This window comes from Knufia obscura (assembly GCF_036327395.1).
Source record: "Knufia obscura strain CCFEE 5817 isolate CBS 148926 chromosome Unknown scaffold_2, whole genome shotgun sequence".
Lineage (NCBI taxonomy): Eukaryota > Fungi > Ascomycota > Eurotiomycetes > Chaetothyriales > Trichomeriaceae > Knufia > Knufia obscura.
The window spans coordinates 492,831-511,407 of NW_027042688.1; the positions used below are offsets into that span (position 1 = coordinate 492,831).

The 18,577-nt window shown below is 51.0% G+C and overlaps 7 protein-coding genes and 1 non-coding gene across 8 annotated transcripts; 5 read left to right on the plus strand and 3 right to left on the minus strand.

Annotated features, from left to right (window-relative positions):
• Positions 1-1,621: 1,621 nt before the first annotated feature.
• On the plus strand, positions 1,622-2,905 carry PMZ80_002047 (uncharacterized protein; the record flags this gene model as incomplete). Its single annotated transcript, XM_064870483.1, has 1 exon — positions 1,622-2,905. The coding sequence occupies one exon, from the start codon at positions 1,622-1,624 to the stop codon at positions 2,903-2,905; it is 1,284 nt and encodes a 427-aa protein (XP_064732936.1).
• Positions 2,906-3,916: 1,011 nt separating this feature from the next.
• Positions 3,917-5,597, plus strand: PHO89 (Na+/Pi symporter; the record flags this gene model as incomplete). The annotated part of the gene is made up of 4 exons (XM_064870484.1): positions 3,917-3,980; positions 4,025-4,248; positions 4,335-4,626; positions 4,678-5,597. 4 exons carry the CDS (start codon positions 3,917-3,919, stop codon positions 5,595-5,597), a joined length of 1,500 nt encoding a protein of 499 aa, XP_064732937.1.
• A 906-nt stretch (positions 5,598-6,503) lies between these two features.
• On the minus strand, positions 6,504-9,119 carry PMZ80_002049 (uncharacterized protein; the record flags this gene model as incomplete). The annotated part of the gene is made up of 3 exons (XM_064870485.1): positions 6,504-8,278; positions 8,409-8,596; positions 9,112-9,119. The coding sequence occupies 3 exons, from the start codon at positions 9,117-9,119 to the stop codon at positions 6,504-6,506; spliced, it is 1,971 nt and encodes a 656-aa protein (XP_064732938.1).
• Positions 9,120-9,148: 29 nt separating this feature from the next.
• Positions 9,149-9,270, plus strand: PMZ80_002050. Its single transcript has one exon. It is a non-coding gene; the product is annotated as a tRNA-Gly (tRNA).
• Positions 9,271-10,028: 758 nt separating this feature from the next.
• Positions 10,029-11,130, minus strand: PMZ80_002051 (uncharacterized protein; the record flags this gene model as incomplete). The annotated part of the gene is made up of 3 exons (XM_064870486.1): positions 10,029-10,570; positions 10,621-10,896; positions 10,944-11,130. The coding sequence occupies 3 exons, from the start codon at positions 11,128-11,130 to the stop codon at positions 10,029-10,031; spliced, it is 1,005 nt and encodes a 334-aa protein (XP_064732939.1).
• A 444-nt stretch (positions 11,131-11,574) lies between these two features.
• On the minus strand, positions 11,575-13,506 carry PMZ80_002052 (uncharacterized protein; the record flags this gene model as incomplete). Its single annotated transcript, XM_064870487.1, has 1 exon — positions 11,575-13,506. The coding sequence occupies one exon, from the start codon at positions 13,504-13,506 to the stop codon at positions 11,575-11,577; it is 1,932 nt and encodes a 643-aa protein (XP_064732940.1).
• A 799-nt stretch (positions 13,507-14,305) lies between these two features.
• Positions 14,306-15,470, plus strand: hrf1 (Protein transport protein yif1; the record flags this gene model as incomplete). The annotated part of the gene is made up of 3 exons (XM_064870488.1): positions 14,306-14,614; positions 14,663-15,211; positions 15,261-15,470. The coding sequence occupies 3 exons, from the start codon at positions 14,306-14,308 to the stop codon at positions 15,468-15,470; spliced, it is 1,068 nt and encodes a 355-aa protein (XP_064732941.1).
• A 596-nt stretch (positions 15,471-16,066) lies between these two features.
• On the plus strand, positions 16,067-17,878 carry PMZ80_002054 (uncharacterized protein; the record flags this gene model as incomplete). Its single annotated transcript, XM_064870489.1, has 3 exons — positions 16,067-16,098; positions 16,148-16,487; positions 16,535-17,878. 3 exons carry the CDS (start codon positions 16,067-16,069, stop codon positions 17,876-17,878), a joined length of 1,716 nt encoding a protein of 571 aa, XP_064732942.1.
• Positions 17,879-18,577: the final 699 nt, after the last annotated feature.

Below are 18,577 nucleotides of genomic sequence, written 5' to 3' on the forward strand. Positions count from 1 at the left end.
CAAGCGGCGAGCGTCTGGTATCTTTGTACTCCGCACACCCTTGAGGCTCTGCTCGTGCCGGCGTATATACCCTTGTATTGTCCATGGTTTTTGTGCTACACCATTCGGTCATGCTAACGTCGTCACTGGTAACAGCTCATTAGTTCAGCCTCACCGATCGAGGATGTTTACAAAACCAGAAGCGCTCTGTTGGACCATACCTGAACAGGTCGCTGATCGCTGGAAGGTTGCAGCACTGTGGGGGCGATCTTCTACCAAACCATACTCTAGTACCAGCAGCTTCGGCTCGTTGTAGCACTGCTGTCTCAGTCGTAGGAACTGTCGAATCGAAGTGTAATGCATTATGTGGAAGTCCGATCAGTTCTGGAGCGCAAGACCCAACAGCTTCACACCACCGTACTCGAGAATTGAGGTTTCGACCTCCGGATCTTGCGCGTTTGAGTGGTGAATGGAAACACAATTTGCCTGATACTGGTCGGTATCATAAGCCGTATTGGATTGTATCAGTACCAAGCTGGTGGCCTTTAACACGTAGGCGCATGCCTGCGGTTTGTTAAGTCAGTCGAGCCTGCAGTATGATATCACTCTTGAGGATCTCGCTGCATGTATAGACCAGGCTTCGGACTCGCTTGTAGAGTCCGCAAAGACTATTGGAGGTACAGGAAGTTGTGTGTCAGTCAATGGAAGAGCGGGTTGCACCTCGTCGATATCGTGCATGGAAGCGGCCGAAGGCGGCACTAGTTAACGAGGTGTACTACTAGCACGAAGACGTTAGTTCTGGGATACGTCGAGGAGCATCTCCGTTGCAAGCGTAGTGTCGACGATCATGAGTTGTTTTGTTACTTGATTGTCTGCGACCGTCGAGCTGAAGTCTTTCTGGCAGCCAGGTCTATGTGCTGAGGGGCATCATCTGAGGAAATGGTGATGGTTGGCAATCGAGTGCGACATTGCTAGACCACAGCGCAAGTCTTCATGGTCCGTGCAGATCCTACAAGAAGTCGTATTGATTGAAGAAGATTCCGCAAGAAAGCAAGCTTCACAGTCTTGATCATCAGGACTGATTGCGATAAGTCAGCTCGCGGCAGGAAGCAACTTTCCCTTATTGCAAGTGCTCGGGGTTCTCGGGGGTGCTCTCGAGGTAGTATGAAGTTGGTGGCGCCTCCCAGGAGCCACGAGGTAGAGCTCAAATTGCAGGCACTGTTAGCGCGACTTTAGCAGCAAACGCGTTGCAATCTCGGCAATGAGGGTTGTCTACCCCTAACAGTAAGCTGAGCATCTCTCTTATGATACTGGGTCGACATATAGAGTCTTTGTTCTTACTCCTTCTCATACCCGTGTCTTCTGTTCTATGGCCACAAAACAGCTACAGAAACTACAGTATGCTAAGGTATGACGAAAAATAGCTCATGAGGTCGCAGACCGGAGGCTGTGCCACCTATCAGAAGCAAAAACCCGCAAAGCATAGAAATGCTTCATTGCTCAACTGCTTGGCTTCTCAACGGGTAGTTGATTCATGCCTCAAACATGTGCGTCCGCCTTGTCTACCATCGATTTTCAACATAGAAGGATCAGGTGAGAATTGACTCCTTTAATCCTTTCTACATCCTACATATAGGTCAAGATGGCGCCAAAGCTGGTCATCATAGGCTCGGGATGGGCAGGATTCTACATCGCAGAGAAGATTGATCCTCACAAGTACGACGTGACTGTGGTTTCGCCTCGAAGAACCTCAGCATACACCCCGCTACTCGCGTCAGCGGCATGCGGCGTCTTCAATTTCTATTTGGCTGAGGACTCTGTGCGATCAAAGTCTCGAAAGCAGATTCACTTCCTCAAGGCAAATGTCACTGGTATCGATTTTGATGGCAAAAAATGTCGATGCGAGCCTGCTTTTGATGATGATGACGAGCACCTTCCCGTATTTGACCTCAGCTACGATCTGTTGGTGATTGCGCCAGGCTGCATACCTAACACATTTGGGACTCCAGGAGTCGAGGAACATGCTGTTTTCATGAAGAACGTCAGCGATGCAATGAAAGTTCGCAAGATCTTGTTCGATCTGCTAGAGAAGGCTAGCCTGCCTAACACCTCTCCCGAGAGGGTCAAGGAATTGCTCCATATTGTTGTCGTTGGTGGTGGACCAACAGGCATTGAGATGACCGCAGAGCTGGACGATCTTGCTCACAAGGAGCTACAAGATCTGTACCCAGGAGTTGGCGACAAACTGTCGATCAGTATCCACGATATCGCGCCAAATATTCTCAGTGCTTACGACAAGAAGCTGTACGAATATGCCAATACTCAATTGGTCAGACGCCACATCGAGGTCAAGACCAATTCGCATATCGAAAGAGTTGAGAAAGACTGCTTCTATACCAAGGAAGACGGTCGCATTGGCTGCGGCATGCTTGTCTGGGCCACGGGAAACAAGAACGTTCCGCTATTGGAGGAGCTTAACGTCCGCAAAACCCAGAAGGGCCTGAAGAGGATATTGACAGACTCTCGGCTTCGAGTGGTCAAGGCTAAGGATGAAAATGCCCTGCATGATGGAGTGTTCGCTCTAGGTGATGCAGCGGATATTGATGGCGCATCTTTGCCGACCACAGCTGAGGTAGCCGTGCAGAAGGCCAAGTATCTGGTTGAGATCTTCAATTCTATGAGCTCAGATGCTGCAGCGCATTCGCCGTTCAAGTACGAGCAAAAGCAACTAGTCTCCTATATTGGCGGACGTGATGGTGTAATAGCAAGCAAAGATAACGACCACGAAGGCTGGACTGGGAGAAGTGCTTGGCTTGCTTGGAGAGGCTCCAACGTGACGTGGAACAGGAACTTGCGCAGCAGAGTCATGATCGTCTTTACGTGGGCGCTGAACGCGATCTTTGGGAAAGAGATCGCGAAGATCTGAAGGACAATTATCCAGCTATAGGCTTGGGATTATCTGCCATTCTGTTACTCAAGGTTGGGAAGAATGCGCTTCTGGTGACTGTTGGTCCTTGGACTACAGAGGGTTGTACAGTCATATGATCATCCGCTCAATGTAAGCATATCTCGTCCAGACGATGAATCGAACTTTGTCCTGTATACTTGCCATATGACCTGCCTTGCTGCCACGGGTACGCAGGTGCTAATTCGTCTGGGTGGTGACACCTAGATGCCGCAGGCAATTACAGTGCGGTATTGCCCGATGCCAAGAAAACTGGTCTCAGTGTCGGAGTGAAATCTTTCTAGCAAGTGTTTCCAAGATACTCTACCACTACACCACTGCGGTCATCCTAGAACGACGGCGATGCGTGACTCGAGGAAGCCATGTTGAGCGCGAAGCACGTCTCAATGTAACGTCCTGCGATCTCCGCGACGAAACGTGGTCGTGGCTGAGCGAAAAATGTTCAAATCAACCGCCGAGCAGGACGCCATGGAATTTGCTGCAACCACTCTCACCACTATGCCGAGACACAAGAGAGGTCTCTGACGAGACTCAAGAAGGAATCGAGAATTTTACAAAGCCCTCAGAACAACTTGAGAGCCTATGAAGCACTCACGTGCGAGCTTCAAATGCTTAGCATATCAGCTCATGAACACGCATAGCGTGCAAGCAAAGACGCGAAACGTCTTGGAATATCTCGCAAAAACCATTTGGGCGTGGCGGGCCAGCAGCCCACCCACAAGGCTCGAGTGTTAGCGGTGCTGCGGAGCGGCCAAGACTACGACAAGACATCGCCGGATTGCAGTGGAGTGGGAAGCTGAGGACTTGGCGCCCGAGTGTATACCGGTCCTAGCACGTGTTTGCAAAGTCCCCCACGAGACGAAAGTTTTGTTCACTACCCATGGGCGGAAGGGTTCGATATAAGATGGTGCATGCCTCGCCAGCAGGGGCTCACCCAGGCCAGATTCGAGCAGAGATCCCCAATCAGACACAATGGCGGCCCTACCACAGTACGACTACATCTTCGCCATCGGCTTGATCTTTGCATTCCTCGACGGTGAGTCTATTGACCTGCATCTGGACAACACTGACCATTTGAAGCATGGAACATCGGTGCCAACGATGTCGCCAACTCGTTTGCGACCTCGGTGTCGTCCCGATCATTGACTATGCTTCAGGCTATGATGATTGCAACAGTCTGCGAGTTCGGAGGTGCTGTATTGGCGGGTTCTCGAGTGTCTGGAACCATCAAGAACGATATCATCCCAGTTGAGGCATTTGCGGCGCAACCGTCGATTCTCATGCTCGGCATGATGTGTGCCTTGGTGGGCAGTTCTCTTTGGTTAACGTTGGCTACGAAGGTGACTCTCGCCTTGACACATCAACCGCTCATAGTGTTGACGTCTGATAGATTGGCCTCCCTGTTTCCACCACCCACTCGATAGTTGGCGGCATCATTGGGGTCGGTTTCGCAACCATCGGACCCAGCCAAGTGGATTGGTCTTGGGAAGGTGTGAGCTCAGTCTTCGCTGCTTGGGCCATTGCGCCTGGCATTTCAGGGTGCTTCGCTGCCATCATCTTCCTCATCACCAAATACGCTGTTCTCGAACGCAAAACTCCCTTGAGGAACGGTTTCTGGATGATCCCAGTATACTTCGGTGTCACCTCCGCTGTCTTGACCATGTCCATTGTATGGAAAGGAGGTCAGTCAACGTGCTCATTACCTATAGAAGAAAGATACTGACCTTCACAAGCCGCGTCGCTCGATCTCGATGACTGGGGTGTAGGCCCTACCGTTGGTACGATCTTCGGCGTAGCCGCCGGTGTCATCGCCTTGTACGCCATTTTCCTCCTCCCATATCTCCACCGACGTCTTGTAATGGAAGACTGGACGCTTGAGGGCCGGGAAGTCATCAAGGGACCACTTCTATGGAAGAGAGGTCCAGTGTCACCGGTGCCGGAAGGCCACGAGCAGAAGATCATTCAGGACTACTACAGAGGCCATGTCACCAGCAACACCGATCCTGTTGTTGCGAACGAAATCGCCACTGGACCAGGCGACAGACGATCCAGCCTCAAGCTTGAAAGTGGCTCCATGCCAGCTGACAAACTTGAGTCGGGTAACACCTCAGACACCGGCAGTGGGCAGGTACCAGAAGCCGCTATGCCTTCCCTCAGCATGGAAGAGAAAGCAAGACTCGCGTCTCGAGAGAACTCGTGGAAGACTCCTGCAGGATTCATGGCCAGAACAAAGTACTACTTCCTCCGAGGAGTGAACCGAGATATCGTCGAGGAGCAAGGAGGCGTCGGCGTCAAGCCCAAGGGTTTCGCCGCTTCGTTCTTGGCCAAGGATCTCACCAAATACCACAAGCACGTCCCTCACTACGACAACAAGACTGAACATCTCTACTCGTTCCTTCAAATCATGACAGCTGCCGTCGCTTCCTTCGGTCACGGCGCTAACGATGTGTTCAACGCTATCGGTCCTCTCTCCGCTATTTACCAGATCTGGACGACAAACGAGACACTTGACGACAGCGAAGTGCCAATCTGGATCCTTGCATTTGGTGGTGCCGCCATCTCGATCGGTCTCTGGACATACGGCTACAACATGATGCGCAACCTCGGCAACCGTCTTACTCTCCATTCACCGGCTCGAGGTTTCTCGATGTAGCTTGGCGCGGCTCTCACTGTCATTATTGCTACCCGTCTCGCTTTGCCGATCTCAACTACTCAATGCATCACTGGTGCTACGGTCGGCGTTGGTCTTTGCTCTGGTACATGGCGGGCCATCAACTGGAGGATGATACTCTGGATTTACATGGGCTGGTTCATCACTCTCCCTGTCGCTGGTACAATCTCTGGCTGCTTGATGGGTATCATCATTAATGCTCCGAGATACGGCCTTGTTGAGTAGACGGCTGGTCTTGTTCAATAATCATCCTTGACTCGAAATAGATCGACAGGCTAGTGACTGCGCAACAGTCATGGAGCCCAAGTCTTAATATGTATGTATGTAATCCGACTTTTAACCAAACTGCGAAGTTCACCGCGTTCATCTCGCATTACACATTCATTTCTTCCGAGGCACTGCTGGGCCTGATAGTCTGAGCTGATCCACCTAGCTCTTAACCACCTATTCTGCTCACACAGCACAGCCCGCAGAACATGTATGCTTTCACTGACCAGCTGATACCCCTTACTCGGTGACTCGATCGTCGCACGCGCTGCTTGCTGGTCCCTCTGACATCACAAGCGCAACATGTTGCACCTATTCACCGCGCCATTCAGCGACGATCACCGTGACTGCAAGACACAAGTCCTGAGTGGGCCGAGCTGAATGCGCCAGCAAAAGGCCGACACTAAAGCTGCCATGGGACAAAGTCAGCTAGTCATGCGAGCTAGTGGCATTGCTGCCCATGATTCACCATCTCGCTCGCCTTCCCTCTTCTCCACCTCGATCATCACCAGCTCCTGGCAGATGCCGATACCCGTTTGCGAAGATCGGAGATTCCCAATTGCTGTAGCTTGATTCAAAGAAGCCTGCACCTCTCTACGGTCCATGAAACCTTGCAGCTGCTTATGTCAACATCTCAGGCCATATCCTCACCTTGCCACCGCCGGCCAAGCCATCTGGGTCCCAGACAGGCCCTTCACTTTCCAATACATACGCTTGCTCGCACTCACCGAAGGACACTTTTGCCACTTCTCTCTCGTAGAAATCATCGTAGCCAGGGTCGAGCGCATCACGGAGGGCAATTACGTCACCAGATGGATGCAGCTGCTCCCAAGGATGCGTGCACTGTCGACCCTTACAGGTCTTTAGAACCATGAGTAGAGCGTCGAGTCGAGTGAGGAGGTGAGAAATACTGACTTGTGCCGTGTCAAGCCTCACTGTGTGGTTCGCATCGTGAGTCAAGGCTTGTTGGTCAACGGAGCTTGACACGTATTTTGCTTGGAATTTATCGTCTGTCGCGAGAGACGCACTCAAGTTAATGCTTACCGTCTCGTCGCCGCTTCCGTACAAATTCCGCAAGGCATGCGGATCATGTCTGAGATCGTACAACTCATGCTCATTGGTGCACCATACTGTGTAGGCCAGATTGTAGCTGCCATCTGCTGCGATTACTCGGAGAGCTTTGTACGTGTGATTCGGGTATAGGATCTGGCCATATCTCCCTTCTGACATGATGATGCCCCACATCTCGATGTTGACGTGCTCTTGACGGTGTTCGTGCTTGTTGGCTGTGCTCACTCTGTGCTTTACATCATCGTCGGAGCCATCGGGGGCCAGTATGTCTCCCACGGTGCCTCCTCCTTCCGCGCCATTGACTTTTTCGTCTCGCATCTTGAGTAGAGCGTGAAGCGGTATACCTGCACCATCCAGTCCATACCGTAACTCTAGGCCCACGATATCGACTCCAGCAAGCTGCAAAAAGGTAGGCGCAAGATCAATATGCGAGCTCACCACGTCCGTGATCCTCCCACGACCGACACCAGGTCCTCGCACAACCATCGGCACATTGATATCAGTCTCATATGCGCACTGCTTCCCTGGTTGCAAGCGATGCTGGCCAATATGGTACCCGTTGTCACTCGAGAAGAAGATGTATGTGTCATCCAACAAATCCGCATTCTGTAGCTTCTCAACGATAGGCGGGATCATCTCGTCGACTGCCTGGAGAGCTCGGAGGCGTTGTCGATACCAGTGGTCATTGCTGTTGATATTGGTCTGATTCTGCTTGGGTAGCTTCCTGAGCCAAGATACAGGATTTGGCTGGTCGGGGTTGAAGTCTGGCGTTCGTGGGACGATGACATCCTCGAACAGGTGCTCGTGTCTCTTGGCTGGTACTGGAGGTGACTGAATTGCGGTCTTTTCGGTGTACTTCCCGCCACCATGCGAGAGGTCGATATTGATATGGACATTGCTGTGTGGTGCTGTGGGCGCTATGGTGAGGAAGAACGGACGACCTTCACCTTGCCGCTGCACAATAGCTTGATCAAGGAAACCGTAAGACTTCTTTGCTAAGACATCGGTTGCGTATTGGCCTTCGTAGCTTCGAGGATCTTCATGTATTGGCCTTTTGCCCCACCGCTCCTCATTCCGCTGCATAGTGGCATTCAAGTACTCGTAGGTAAAAGGATCAAGCAAGAAGTCAGATCCATTCCAGCCTCGTGGAAACGGCTTGTTGTAGTTTGTGGTACTCTGCGCATTGAAGAGCTTGCCCACGTAGTACGTGTCGTAGCCCGCATCTTGCATCCAGAGTGGGAAATAGTCGTCGTTGAATCCCTGCGAGACGAATTTTGGATAGCCGCCTGCAGCAGTCAGCTGGTAGCACTCTTCACGCACAACAGCTATCTACGCAAGGGCAGTACCTACCGTGTGGCGGATTAATATCTGTTACGTTGGTATTGTGGGCATGTTTTCCTGTCCACAAGCTGACTCTACTTGGGCAGCACAATGCAACAGTACAGTAGTGATTACTGAAGGTTGTTCCTTCTTCAACCAAATGACTTTGCAGATGTGGCATGTAGTCAAGCGATGACATGTGGAGGTCTTGGTCATCGGTCAGGATGAAGATGACGTTGGGTTGTTTGCGATCAGTCGCCAGTGCTTCTGGGGGAACGAGTGGTTGTTGAACATCGTTGATCTCCTTTGCAGCTCCGGTCTTACTATGTGACAAGCCTAGCAAAAGGTGCAGCCCCCATGTGAGATTGCGCCAGCAATACATTCTCTTATACCTGAGGAAGTAAGACCGGTAGCAGAGGGTCAACTCAAAGAGCACAAATTTATCTCAATGTCGTTGACAAGCGACATCTAGCTCTCACAGAAAACAGTCAAGCCAGTCAATCCTGCTTTGCCGCTTTTCGAGTTGTGTAGAAGGTCCAGCTCGTACAGCTGCTGAAGAACTTGAAGTGAAGATGGCAGTCCGAGTCTTCGAGTCTGCGCGCAAAATTATTGTTCCGAGTTCGGCGCAACCATTGCCTGCGCATGCCGAAGCCCCTTGGCCACACAAAGTCGAACGCATCATCAACAACGATTCGAGGAGTATGTGCTTGACATTCTACTATATGACTAATTCCTGCATGAGTACAGCATCTCCACACAGTTCCAGGGCGAAGCAGAGGAAAGCCAACATATACGGTAAAAATCAAAAAGTGCTTCAAGATGGTCATTGGAAGCACACACTTCCATCATGCTAAAGCCGCTTCGGTGGTCAAAAAGCTTCAGTGGTCCAACGGTAGGATGTAAGAGCATCTGGTTCGTGATGGTACGAGATCATAGCTAACATTCCTAAGAATTGCCTTCCAAGCAATTGGCCCGGGTTCGACTCCCGGCTGATGCATTCAGCCAACTCTTCAAGAGCACAGAACTTCTTTTTACTTTTTGTACATGCCCACACTATCACCATCAGCCCAACTAGTAACAGTAGAGCAGAAGTGCCCTCAGGTCACGCTTGCCTCTATTTCACCCACTTGCACACTCCCATCATGCTAAAGCCGCTTCGGCGGTCATAAAGCTTCACTGGACTAACGGTAGGATGTAAGAGCATCTGGTTCGTGATGGTACGAGATCATAGCTAACATTCCTAAGAATTGCTTTCTGGGTAATAGTAGCTAGTTTTCAGAGGCTTCATCTGTAAGATGAGTATCTGGATAATAGGCACGGGAGTGCACTCCCGTTCGACTGTATTGCCGTAAAAAGGAATTTGCAGGTCTTGCAATTTCCAAATCAATCAATATCATTCAAAGTGCTAAGTCAAGCCAAATCAAGTCATGCCCAATCATCCATCCATCGTACACTATCATCCCTCATGAACAAACGTGGTCTCATCTTGAAAAGGAGTGTGGTGCTTTGTACACCATTAGTGCTGATGCAATCGCCTCATAACCCGCGTCAATTCCATCTGAAACCTCCAAGTCCGTCTTCCCTTTCATCTTCACCACCGAACGAGTGTAGTCGCATATTGCATGCTGAAACGAGGGTGGTGCTATGTAGACCATTAGTCGATTATCGTCCAGGGTTCATGTCGGCATATCATCGTCTCCATCTTCCATTCCAGTCAAACCCACTCTCCACTGTTAAGCCCCAATCTCAAAACACCTACTGCTCACCACCATCACCACCCTGAACCTCACCCTCACCCTCACTCATAGTCGCATTCGCCGGCTTATCCATCTTCAACACATCCTGCACCTCCACAATCGCCGGCCCCGCAACCGTCGTCCGATCCGTAACATCACTCTTACTATCCACAAGAACAACATACACCTGCCCCGCCACACCCTGCGGTACCGTAACCGCAAAGCTATTCCCATCCTGCTCGGTCTTGGCCAAAATCGCACCCTCAACCGTCAGGAACGCAGCGTAGATCTCACCCTCTCGTCTTTGGTGGACGTGGGCGGCCCGACGGACGGCGCTGCTGTGACGCTTGTGCATTGGGATGTGGGAGCGGCGGCGGGTAGCGCTGGCGCTGTCATCGGCGACTTGGAGGAGGATGTCGCTGCCTGCGTTGATTGGTTCGTCGCCGTCCTTTTGGACGAGGGCGAGGGCGGGGAAGGCGGTGAGGCCGAGGTGCTCGTAGCCGGGTGGGCAGCTGCCTGGGACGATGAATGGAGAGGCGAGGGTCCAGACTTGGTTGAAGTCTAGCGGGGTGTCGAAGGGGGAGGCGTAGGGGGGACGCCGGTTGCCTGGCGGAGGATTGCGTCGTGGCGGGCTTCGACTGGAAGGATGGAGGCTGCCATTTGTAGGACGGCTGGGTCGTGGATGGATGTTGATGCGCCGGGGTAGGCGGAGACACCGACGCCTTCGATGATGGCGGCGAGGGTGATGAATTCTGCGGCGTTCTTGAATGGGAAGTTGTATTTGCAGGGGCCTGGTGCGTCTCCTCTCATCTCGACGAGCTTCTCTGTGAGGACGTCGGCGTGGACGGCTTCATCGCGGGCAAGGCGCAGGAGGTTGTTGTAGAGGTCTGGGACTCGAAATCGGAGAAGTCGGAAGCTTGGAAGCGCTTGACACCCTCGGTGTAGAACGCTGTTTCGAGATGCTCGAGGGTCAATGCGAATGCGAGGATGTAATAGTCCGATGTGCCGGTTTCGGAGGCATCTCCGTTAGCCACGTTGAAGCGGGAAGTTGTGTTAGTGAGCGGACCGGCTGCTGCAGAGGCCGCGAGGCTTGCCACGTTGAGGAAGGTGGTGGTCTTCATGGTGTATGAAAGGCTGAGACGAGCACAGAAGTGAGTGACTGTGGTTAGACTGGAAAGATTGGCCTGGATAACTGGTGAGGTGAAGGACAGGGAACACGAGCAAGGAATATATAGTAAGGATTGTTGGTAAACACGAACCATGAGGCTGAAGCTATGCACTCTGAAAGAGTGCCTGTGCAATGCAGGGAATGCACCAAATCTAATTAGTGTTCGGAATTTTTGGTCATTCCATCGTCCCAATTTGTGGTTGGCAGGACATTCTTGTACCTCGAATTGGTTGCACGGACATAGCACCTACCAAGATTTACCGTTTCTCCAGAATGTATCTTCAACAGTGAGGTCTGCGGCGTTGACCGTGCAATCAACTGGCACGGATGTTGGTAGTTCATACCCGTGCAAATCAGCACGATCTCTGTGAGAAATTCTTCATAATTCGTCCAATGCCTAGCTCATCAGCAACTTCACTGCCCACGGTATGGACAACTGCCTCAAATCACCATAATGCTGTCCAACCCCCAGAAATACTACTGGAATGCCTGTTGCAGCAACCATACTCACGATCGTTCCGATCTGATCGCCAACAGTATCACACTTACTGATGATGAACCCGTCCAATGACCTATTCCTTCCAAAAGCTTTGTTGAAATTCCTGGCTTGATTGACCGAATCATTTCCAACCAAGGCTTCAGCAACTTGCAAAATCTTATCAGGCTTTGCAAAATCACCAAATTTCTCCAACGCAGACATGAGCTGTGTATTATTGTGTGCACGCCCAGCCGTGTCAATGAGAACGACATTGAAATCATTAACCCCAGCGAAAGCGACCGCATCTTTGGAGACATTTGCAGCATCTTTACCATAGCCTTTCTCATAAAGGTCAACTCGGCCAACGTTCTCTCGTGCGCTCAACTCTTTCAGGTTACGAACGTGCACCCCAAGCTGTTCGACCGCACCTGACCTGAAAGTATCGCCTGCGACAACCAGAACCCGATAGTTGTTCTGGAGCAAAAAATAGCATATCTTGGACAGGTTGGTAGATTTGCCGACTCCGTTCACACCGACGACGGAAATGACATATGGACGCCCACCTGACCTCCCACCCTTCGTGACAGACTCGATCTCTTGTAGCAAGTCCAATGATGTCTTAGGCGTAAGTAACTTCCTCAAGGAGTTCTCAAGAGCTGGCTGAAGTGCTTTGTCTGTACTCTCGAATGCCGCGGTCTTCTTTCCGACCATCTCAGCTTCAACACCTTCACACAAACGGATGGCAGCTTCACGTGCAACGTTCTTCTTGATCAAGTGTTCCTCCATGGCCTTCAGAGGCTTGTCCAAATCCTCCTTGGTCAAGGTCTTCCCGCCCACAATGTTCCTGAAGTAACCTGAGATCATGCCAAATGCGCCGGAAGTAGGTGTGTCTTCCTCCGCACCCTTCGATCCCGACTCTTTCAGAATATTACTGATCTCATCATCAAGATCCTTCAGCACGAATTGTCCTTGTTTGTTCTTGCTGCCCCAGCTCTCTTGCGCAATTGACTCCATAGGTGTCTCTGCCCCATTGGTTGCGGACGCATCCTCGGCATTCGAGTAATCCAATACTTGTCCGTCGTCTTCGGCAGCCATCCCATCAGAGTCCCAGATTCTTCCCTTCTTCGAAGCACCCTTGACTGGCTTTGGTCGCCTTGATTCATCTCCACTAGAGACATAGTTCGAGCTGGTAGTCGCATTTGCCGCCTTCCTTGCACGTCTAGAACCTCTACTTCCAGGACGATTTTCAGCCAGAAGATGCGGAGCCACTCCCGGTAATGGCGTCGTTGGGCGTGAAGTCTCAGGCGATTGTACCGGTGTAGTGTCTTGTGAATCACCGTTCGTAGGGACAGTCTGAGACTGCGCCCTTAGCAACCCAGGTTGTGATGGCGGCGGAGGTCCACCTGAATCTCTCTCTTCCGGATTGTTTTTGCTGGCTTCGATGGCCACTCGAGGATTCCTTGTCGCCTCTCCGCCTGTGATCTGGTCTTGTCGTCGTAACAGCTCGTCGTAATAGCGATCGAAGTCATATCTGGCGACTGTGGCTCGAGCCTCAAGTTGATCGCTGTAGCGGTTGACGAATACCGTTTTGACTTCCTCTAGGAATTGATCGACCCAAGATAGGTGCAGGAGCGATTGATAAACAGCAACGAAGATAAGACCGAGTTCTTTCACCAATGTCCATCTCAATGTGAATTTCTCGTGCTGAAACGAGGTCGACTTGGTGGAAGATTTCTCTTCTATGAACACATCATTAATGAGCGAGTTGACGGCACTGGCGGCGGCGTTGCTGCTCCCTCGAGACCACAGCACTACTCCAGAGGTCGAGAAGATTTCGAATGACTCGAGCATACTTCCTGTTATAGAAGCTAGAATCTACGCAGGACAGGAATCTGTGAATAGCCGCACAGATAGCGAGTGTTTGGATACGTCCCAAGAGGACTGCAAATGCATGCGATCCCAACTGCGTCACTCTACCGAATTGTGGCAGGTGGCATCAGGCTCGAACGGGCTTAGTGCTAGATCGTGGCTGCCTTAGGTACTGAAGCGCGACTGGGGTCGTCACTCCTCTAATCACTTCGACTTTAACATAGTGGATGGATATCTGGGTTCCTGTATGGAACATACTGGAAGGAGGGTTGCCTGCAAACAGGTCGACGGTTTTGAGACTCTCTATGACAGGGCCGGGAGGTCATTCGAGTTGGAGTCGCCATCCAATCTCGCGATGTGCCTAATTGGTGTCCTGAGCACGCCCGCAGGTACAAGTCAGTCGTTTGTGGTGAACGCACTCTGCCCAGATTGTCGTCGTTGCCAATGGAGCGTTGTTCGGAGTCTATGATGGATTCGTTTTCGGACATGCTATCGTTCGGGCATTATGCTTGCTTGTTGGCCGTTGTTCAAGGTGCTGTTGATGCATTCGAGAGATGTTGAAGCCTGGCGCAAATGCCTGCCGGTGCTAGGGAAAGCTTGGCACCGATCCCGCATCTGGCGGCGGTCGCAGGTCGTTCTTGGTCGTTAAACGTGGCCTTGTCTTTTTGACAGATGTTGCAGTTGAAGCCGGCGGGACACAACAGACTACCCTTCTCCCACATCTCGACTTTTTGTATGACACGGAACATCATACACCAGCACGTCTGCACACGTCGACAAAATGCAGCGTCAACCCTTTCCACCACCCAATGCGAAGAGTCCTGAACTGTTCCACCCTAGACCGCAACACATTTCACAAGTCCCCCATCTTCGCTCTCCTCCTCTACCAAATCAGCCTCAGCAGCAGCCACCAGTGAACAGTTATGGCAATCCATACGGCTCTCCCCCTATGCAGCAGCAACAGGCAGGGATGGAAAATGCATACGGCCAGCAATACGTGAATGGGTTCATGAACGATCCCAATGCACAGATGGGTTTACAGATAGGCAAGAGTGCCATGATGACTGGGGCTCATTACATGGAGCAGAACGTAAGCATCCCAGTTCCAAGGAGGTGATTCATGGCTGATATGGCATAGTTGAATAGATACGTCTCTGTTTCGGCACTGAAGCATTACTTCAATGTCTCAAATTCCTACGTTGTACGGAAGCTACTGTTAGTACTCCTGCCATGGAGACACAGACCTTGGACTCGACAGCAAACACGGTTGAATGTTGGACCAGATGGATCTTCTCAACAATATTCGAACATGTACCTACCTCCCCGAGATGACCTGAACTCCCCAGACATGTACATCCCTATCATGTCTCTCATCACATACATCCTGCTCTCGACAGTGTTGGCCGGCATAAGAGGAACCTTCAGACCAGAAATATTGGGAAGTATTACAACTACGTCCATTGTGGTTATTGTGTTCGAAATAGTCATCCTGCGACTGGCCATCTACCTTCTAAATATCACAAATGAGTCCTCGTTGTTGGATATGGCGGCATACGCTGGCTATAAGTTCGTCGGCGTAATTGTGACCTTGTTCCTGTCGGAGATTCTGACAGGTGGACGAGGGACCAACAACTGGATCGGCTGGACCATATTCGTGTACACGTGGAATGCAAATTCCTTCTTCTTGGTAGGTCATCGGGATTCTTGCATCAAGTTGCGTTTGCTAACGTATCCAGCTTCGATCGTTGAAATATGTCTTATTACCTGATTCGTCGAACGATCCAGCATTAAGAGGAGGAGCAAATTATACCGTGGCTCGATCCACACGAAACGCGCGGACCTACTCTCTGTTCGCCTATGCTTACATCTTCCAGCTAGCTTTCATGTGGGCATTGAGCAGAGAAGACGGTATTGCTGCAAATGTGATAGCAAAAGCCAGCGCTTGAAAAGTTCTTGTACCATGCTTCGGACAAAGAAAGCGTTCAATATCAAAATATTTCGGACAAGGCCCTTGTTTCTGAAGCACCTCTGCTTATGACCATGATTTGGCATCACCGGGGTATGACCCAGGATTAAAATCAGGTACCATATCTGACATTCGATGTCGCGACATTCCAACCAATACTATCCATGCAATGAGATTTAGCTTCACACATCACGGAAAAAATTCCGAGAGTCTTTGTTCGTCGAGCCGCATTTGTGGAAGTTCTCACGGTCATCTGGAACACTTTTCGGCTGCTAAGGCCTACCTTTGCGGGGAACGCTAGCTGTTATTACTCCAGTCAAGCCCCACGAAATAGCAAGATAGTCGCCTGTTGTGGGAGAATCGAAGCACCCCTAACCCACATGGACCTACTACGAACGGCCTTGATGGCCTAAACATCGGCGGAAGGGTACATGCGAACGGAACAGTTTCCATGCAGTATCAATATCTGAACAACGCCTCTGCAAACCCAGGGCTCAAACGGTCCTACAGCGAAGCTGCTTTAAACATCATTTCCGAGCACCGTCACAGCCCGCTTCTATACACTAGTTGAGCATCATGGTACAAAAAGATTACGATTACATTGTCTGGTCAGCTCGTGTGCGTCGCGTTGCACGGATATTTGCTAATATCTAGTAGTGGTGGAGGCACGAGTGGCTGTGTTGTTGCTGCTCGGCTTGCAGAAGATGCTAACAGCAGCATTCTGCTCGTCGAAGCAGGACCTGATTGCAAGGACAATGAGAACATCAAGATGACTGGTGGCTGGTCTAAGAACTTTGACGCCGAAACCGACTGGAATCTGGTCACCCCACCAATGGCCGGAGTGGACAACCGACAGGTCAAACTCAGCCGTGGAAAATTTCTGGGAGGTAGCTCTGGCGTCAACGGTACGCTTTGCATCCGTGGCACCGAGCAGGACTTTGACGACTGGGATCTGCCGGGTTGGAGTGGAAAGGAAGTGTTCGCCTACATGCGCAAGGTCAGTCGCAGAGGTATACACTGTCACAATCTGCTGATTCATGTTAGTCTGAAAACTTCCACACCAAAGATTGGTTCAAGGCCGATGAAAAGGCACACGGCTACGATGGGCCACTGCATATCGAACCACACGACATGGCACCGATATCAGATTTGTTGCTCAAGTCAATGGAAAGTCAAGGCTTGCCGTTAGACCATGACATGTTCACCACCGGTTCCAGGTCGCATGGTTGTGGACATGCCCCACGTAGTGTACACAACGGTCTTCGGTCGACTGGGGCGGACTTCGTGACTGACGATCAGCATCGGCCGAATATTGACATCATCGTCGATACATTGGTAGACAAAGTTAATTTCGATGAGAACAAGCGAGCAATCAGTGTGGACCTAGTAGACAAATCTGGCAAGAAGAGTACAGTCAGCGCGAAGAGGGAAATCATCGTGTCAGGAGGAGCATACTGCACACCAGCAGTACTACTGCGCTCAGGCATTGGACCAAAAGAAGAGCTACAGAAACTAGGCGTCGATTGCCTAGTTGATTCGCCTGGTGTTGGCAAGAATCTCCTCGACCACCTAATCACCTTCACCTTCTACGAAGTCACGAAAGATGGCGTAACCAACGACCACCTAGTCTACCACCACCCTGATGCAGCAATGGAAGCCTACATGCTCTACAAAGAGAAGAAGACAGGGATATTATCAACCTTCCCTTTTGGCGCCTTCGCATTTGCTCGACTCGACGATCGGCTCAAGGACGAGCCACTATGGCAAGAAGCTCAAAAGAAAGCACAATCCGGGCGGGACCCAATGGGCCTTACCAACTCGCAACCACATATCGAGTTCTTCACCACGGAACTTTACGGAGGGCCAAAACAATACGATCAATTTCCGATTGACAAGAAGAGTGCGTTTGCGATGATCACAGAACTTTTCTCACCTAGGTCAAAAGGTACAGTCACCATTAATTCGACAGATCCTTTCGAAAATCCGGTGGTCGACTGCAACTACTTGGCAGATCCTCTAGACCTCCTCGTCATGACCGAAGGTGTCCGCTTCGGCAACGAGATTGTCATGCAGGGTGCCGGAACAAAGGACATTGTGAAAGGATCGTGGCCAGCTGACCTGACACACCACGCACATACAAAGAGGGAAGAGTGGATACCGCATGTCAAGAAAGGGGCAACCACGTGCTACCATGCTGCAGGAACGTGCAAGATGGGCAAGGATGATGACCCGATGGCTGTGCTTGATGCACAGTTGAGAGTAAAGGGTGTTACGGGATTGAGAATTGCTGACTGTTCTGTTATGCCGAGTTTACATGGCGGGCATACACAGATGCCTGCGTATGGCATTGGTGAGAAAGCAGCGGATCTGATAAAAGCCGCTGCGTGAGGGAGAGTTGATACAAATCACATTCATCAATGAAGCAATACCAGAGGAAGCTGCCATCTCGATGGAAGAACTTTACTGGTATGTGTTGTTGGTCGCCATTGCCCGAAGCGGAAGAGGTCAACATCTGAACCCATCGAACACATGAACATTCTGTGCCATCCACTGCTACTTGCTGTTCTGCTTGTTGTAACTGCTTATAATTTATGCTCCAGTTTGTCTAGGTAGAAGTAGCAAACTTATCTAAGAACAATGGCTAGGACAAATACTCGTAGCATTGTTGAGAAGAAAGAGCAGCCTGAGGCGAACATCTAGCGGGCATGGATCTACAGCAATTCCCCAGTTCTCTGACCAACCACGTTCTTCCAACTGGGCGCCAGTATTGAGTAGCGCACGGACCCCTGGGCTAGGCAGAGTAGCGCCCGTCCTTTCTGCAAGCGATTGCCCAAGGACAACAGTGAACCCTGGCAGTGGTCGTGGCTAGTACTGTGGTACCCGCCTGCGTTCTGTACACCATCACTGCAATAACCAATCCCACAGCACCATATCACTCATCGCTGCTCTGCGCTGCCAATAGACGACTCAGCGGCTTGACAGGTGTCAGATCTGAGGCTTGTGACCACCTGCCCTACAAGCATATTTCACGATCATTATACCGGCAGTAGGCTTTCGCAGAAGTTATCACCGATAGCGACCATCTCG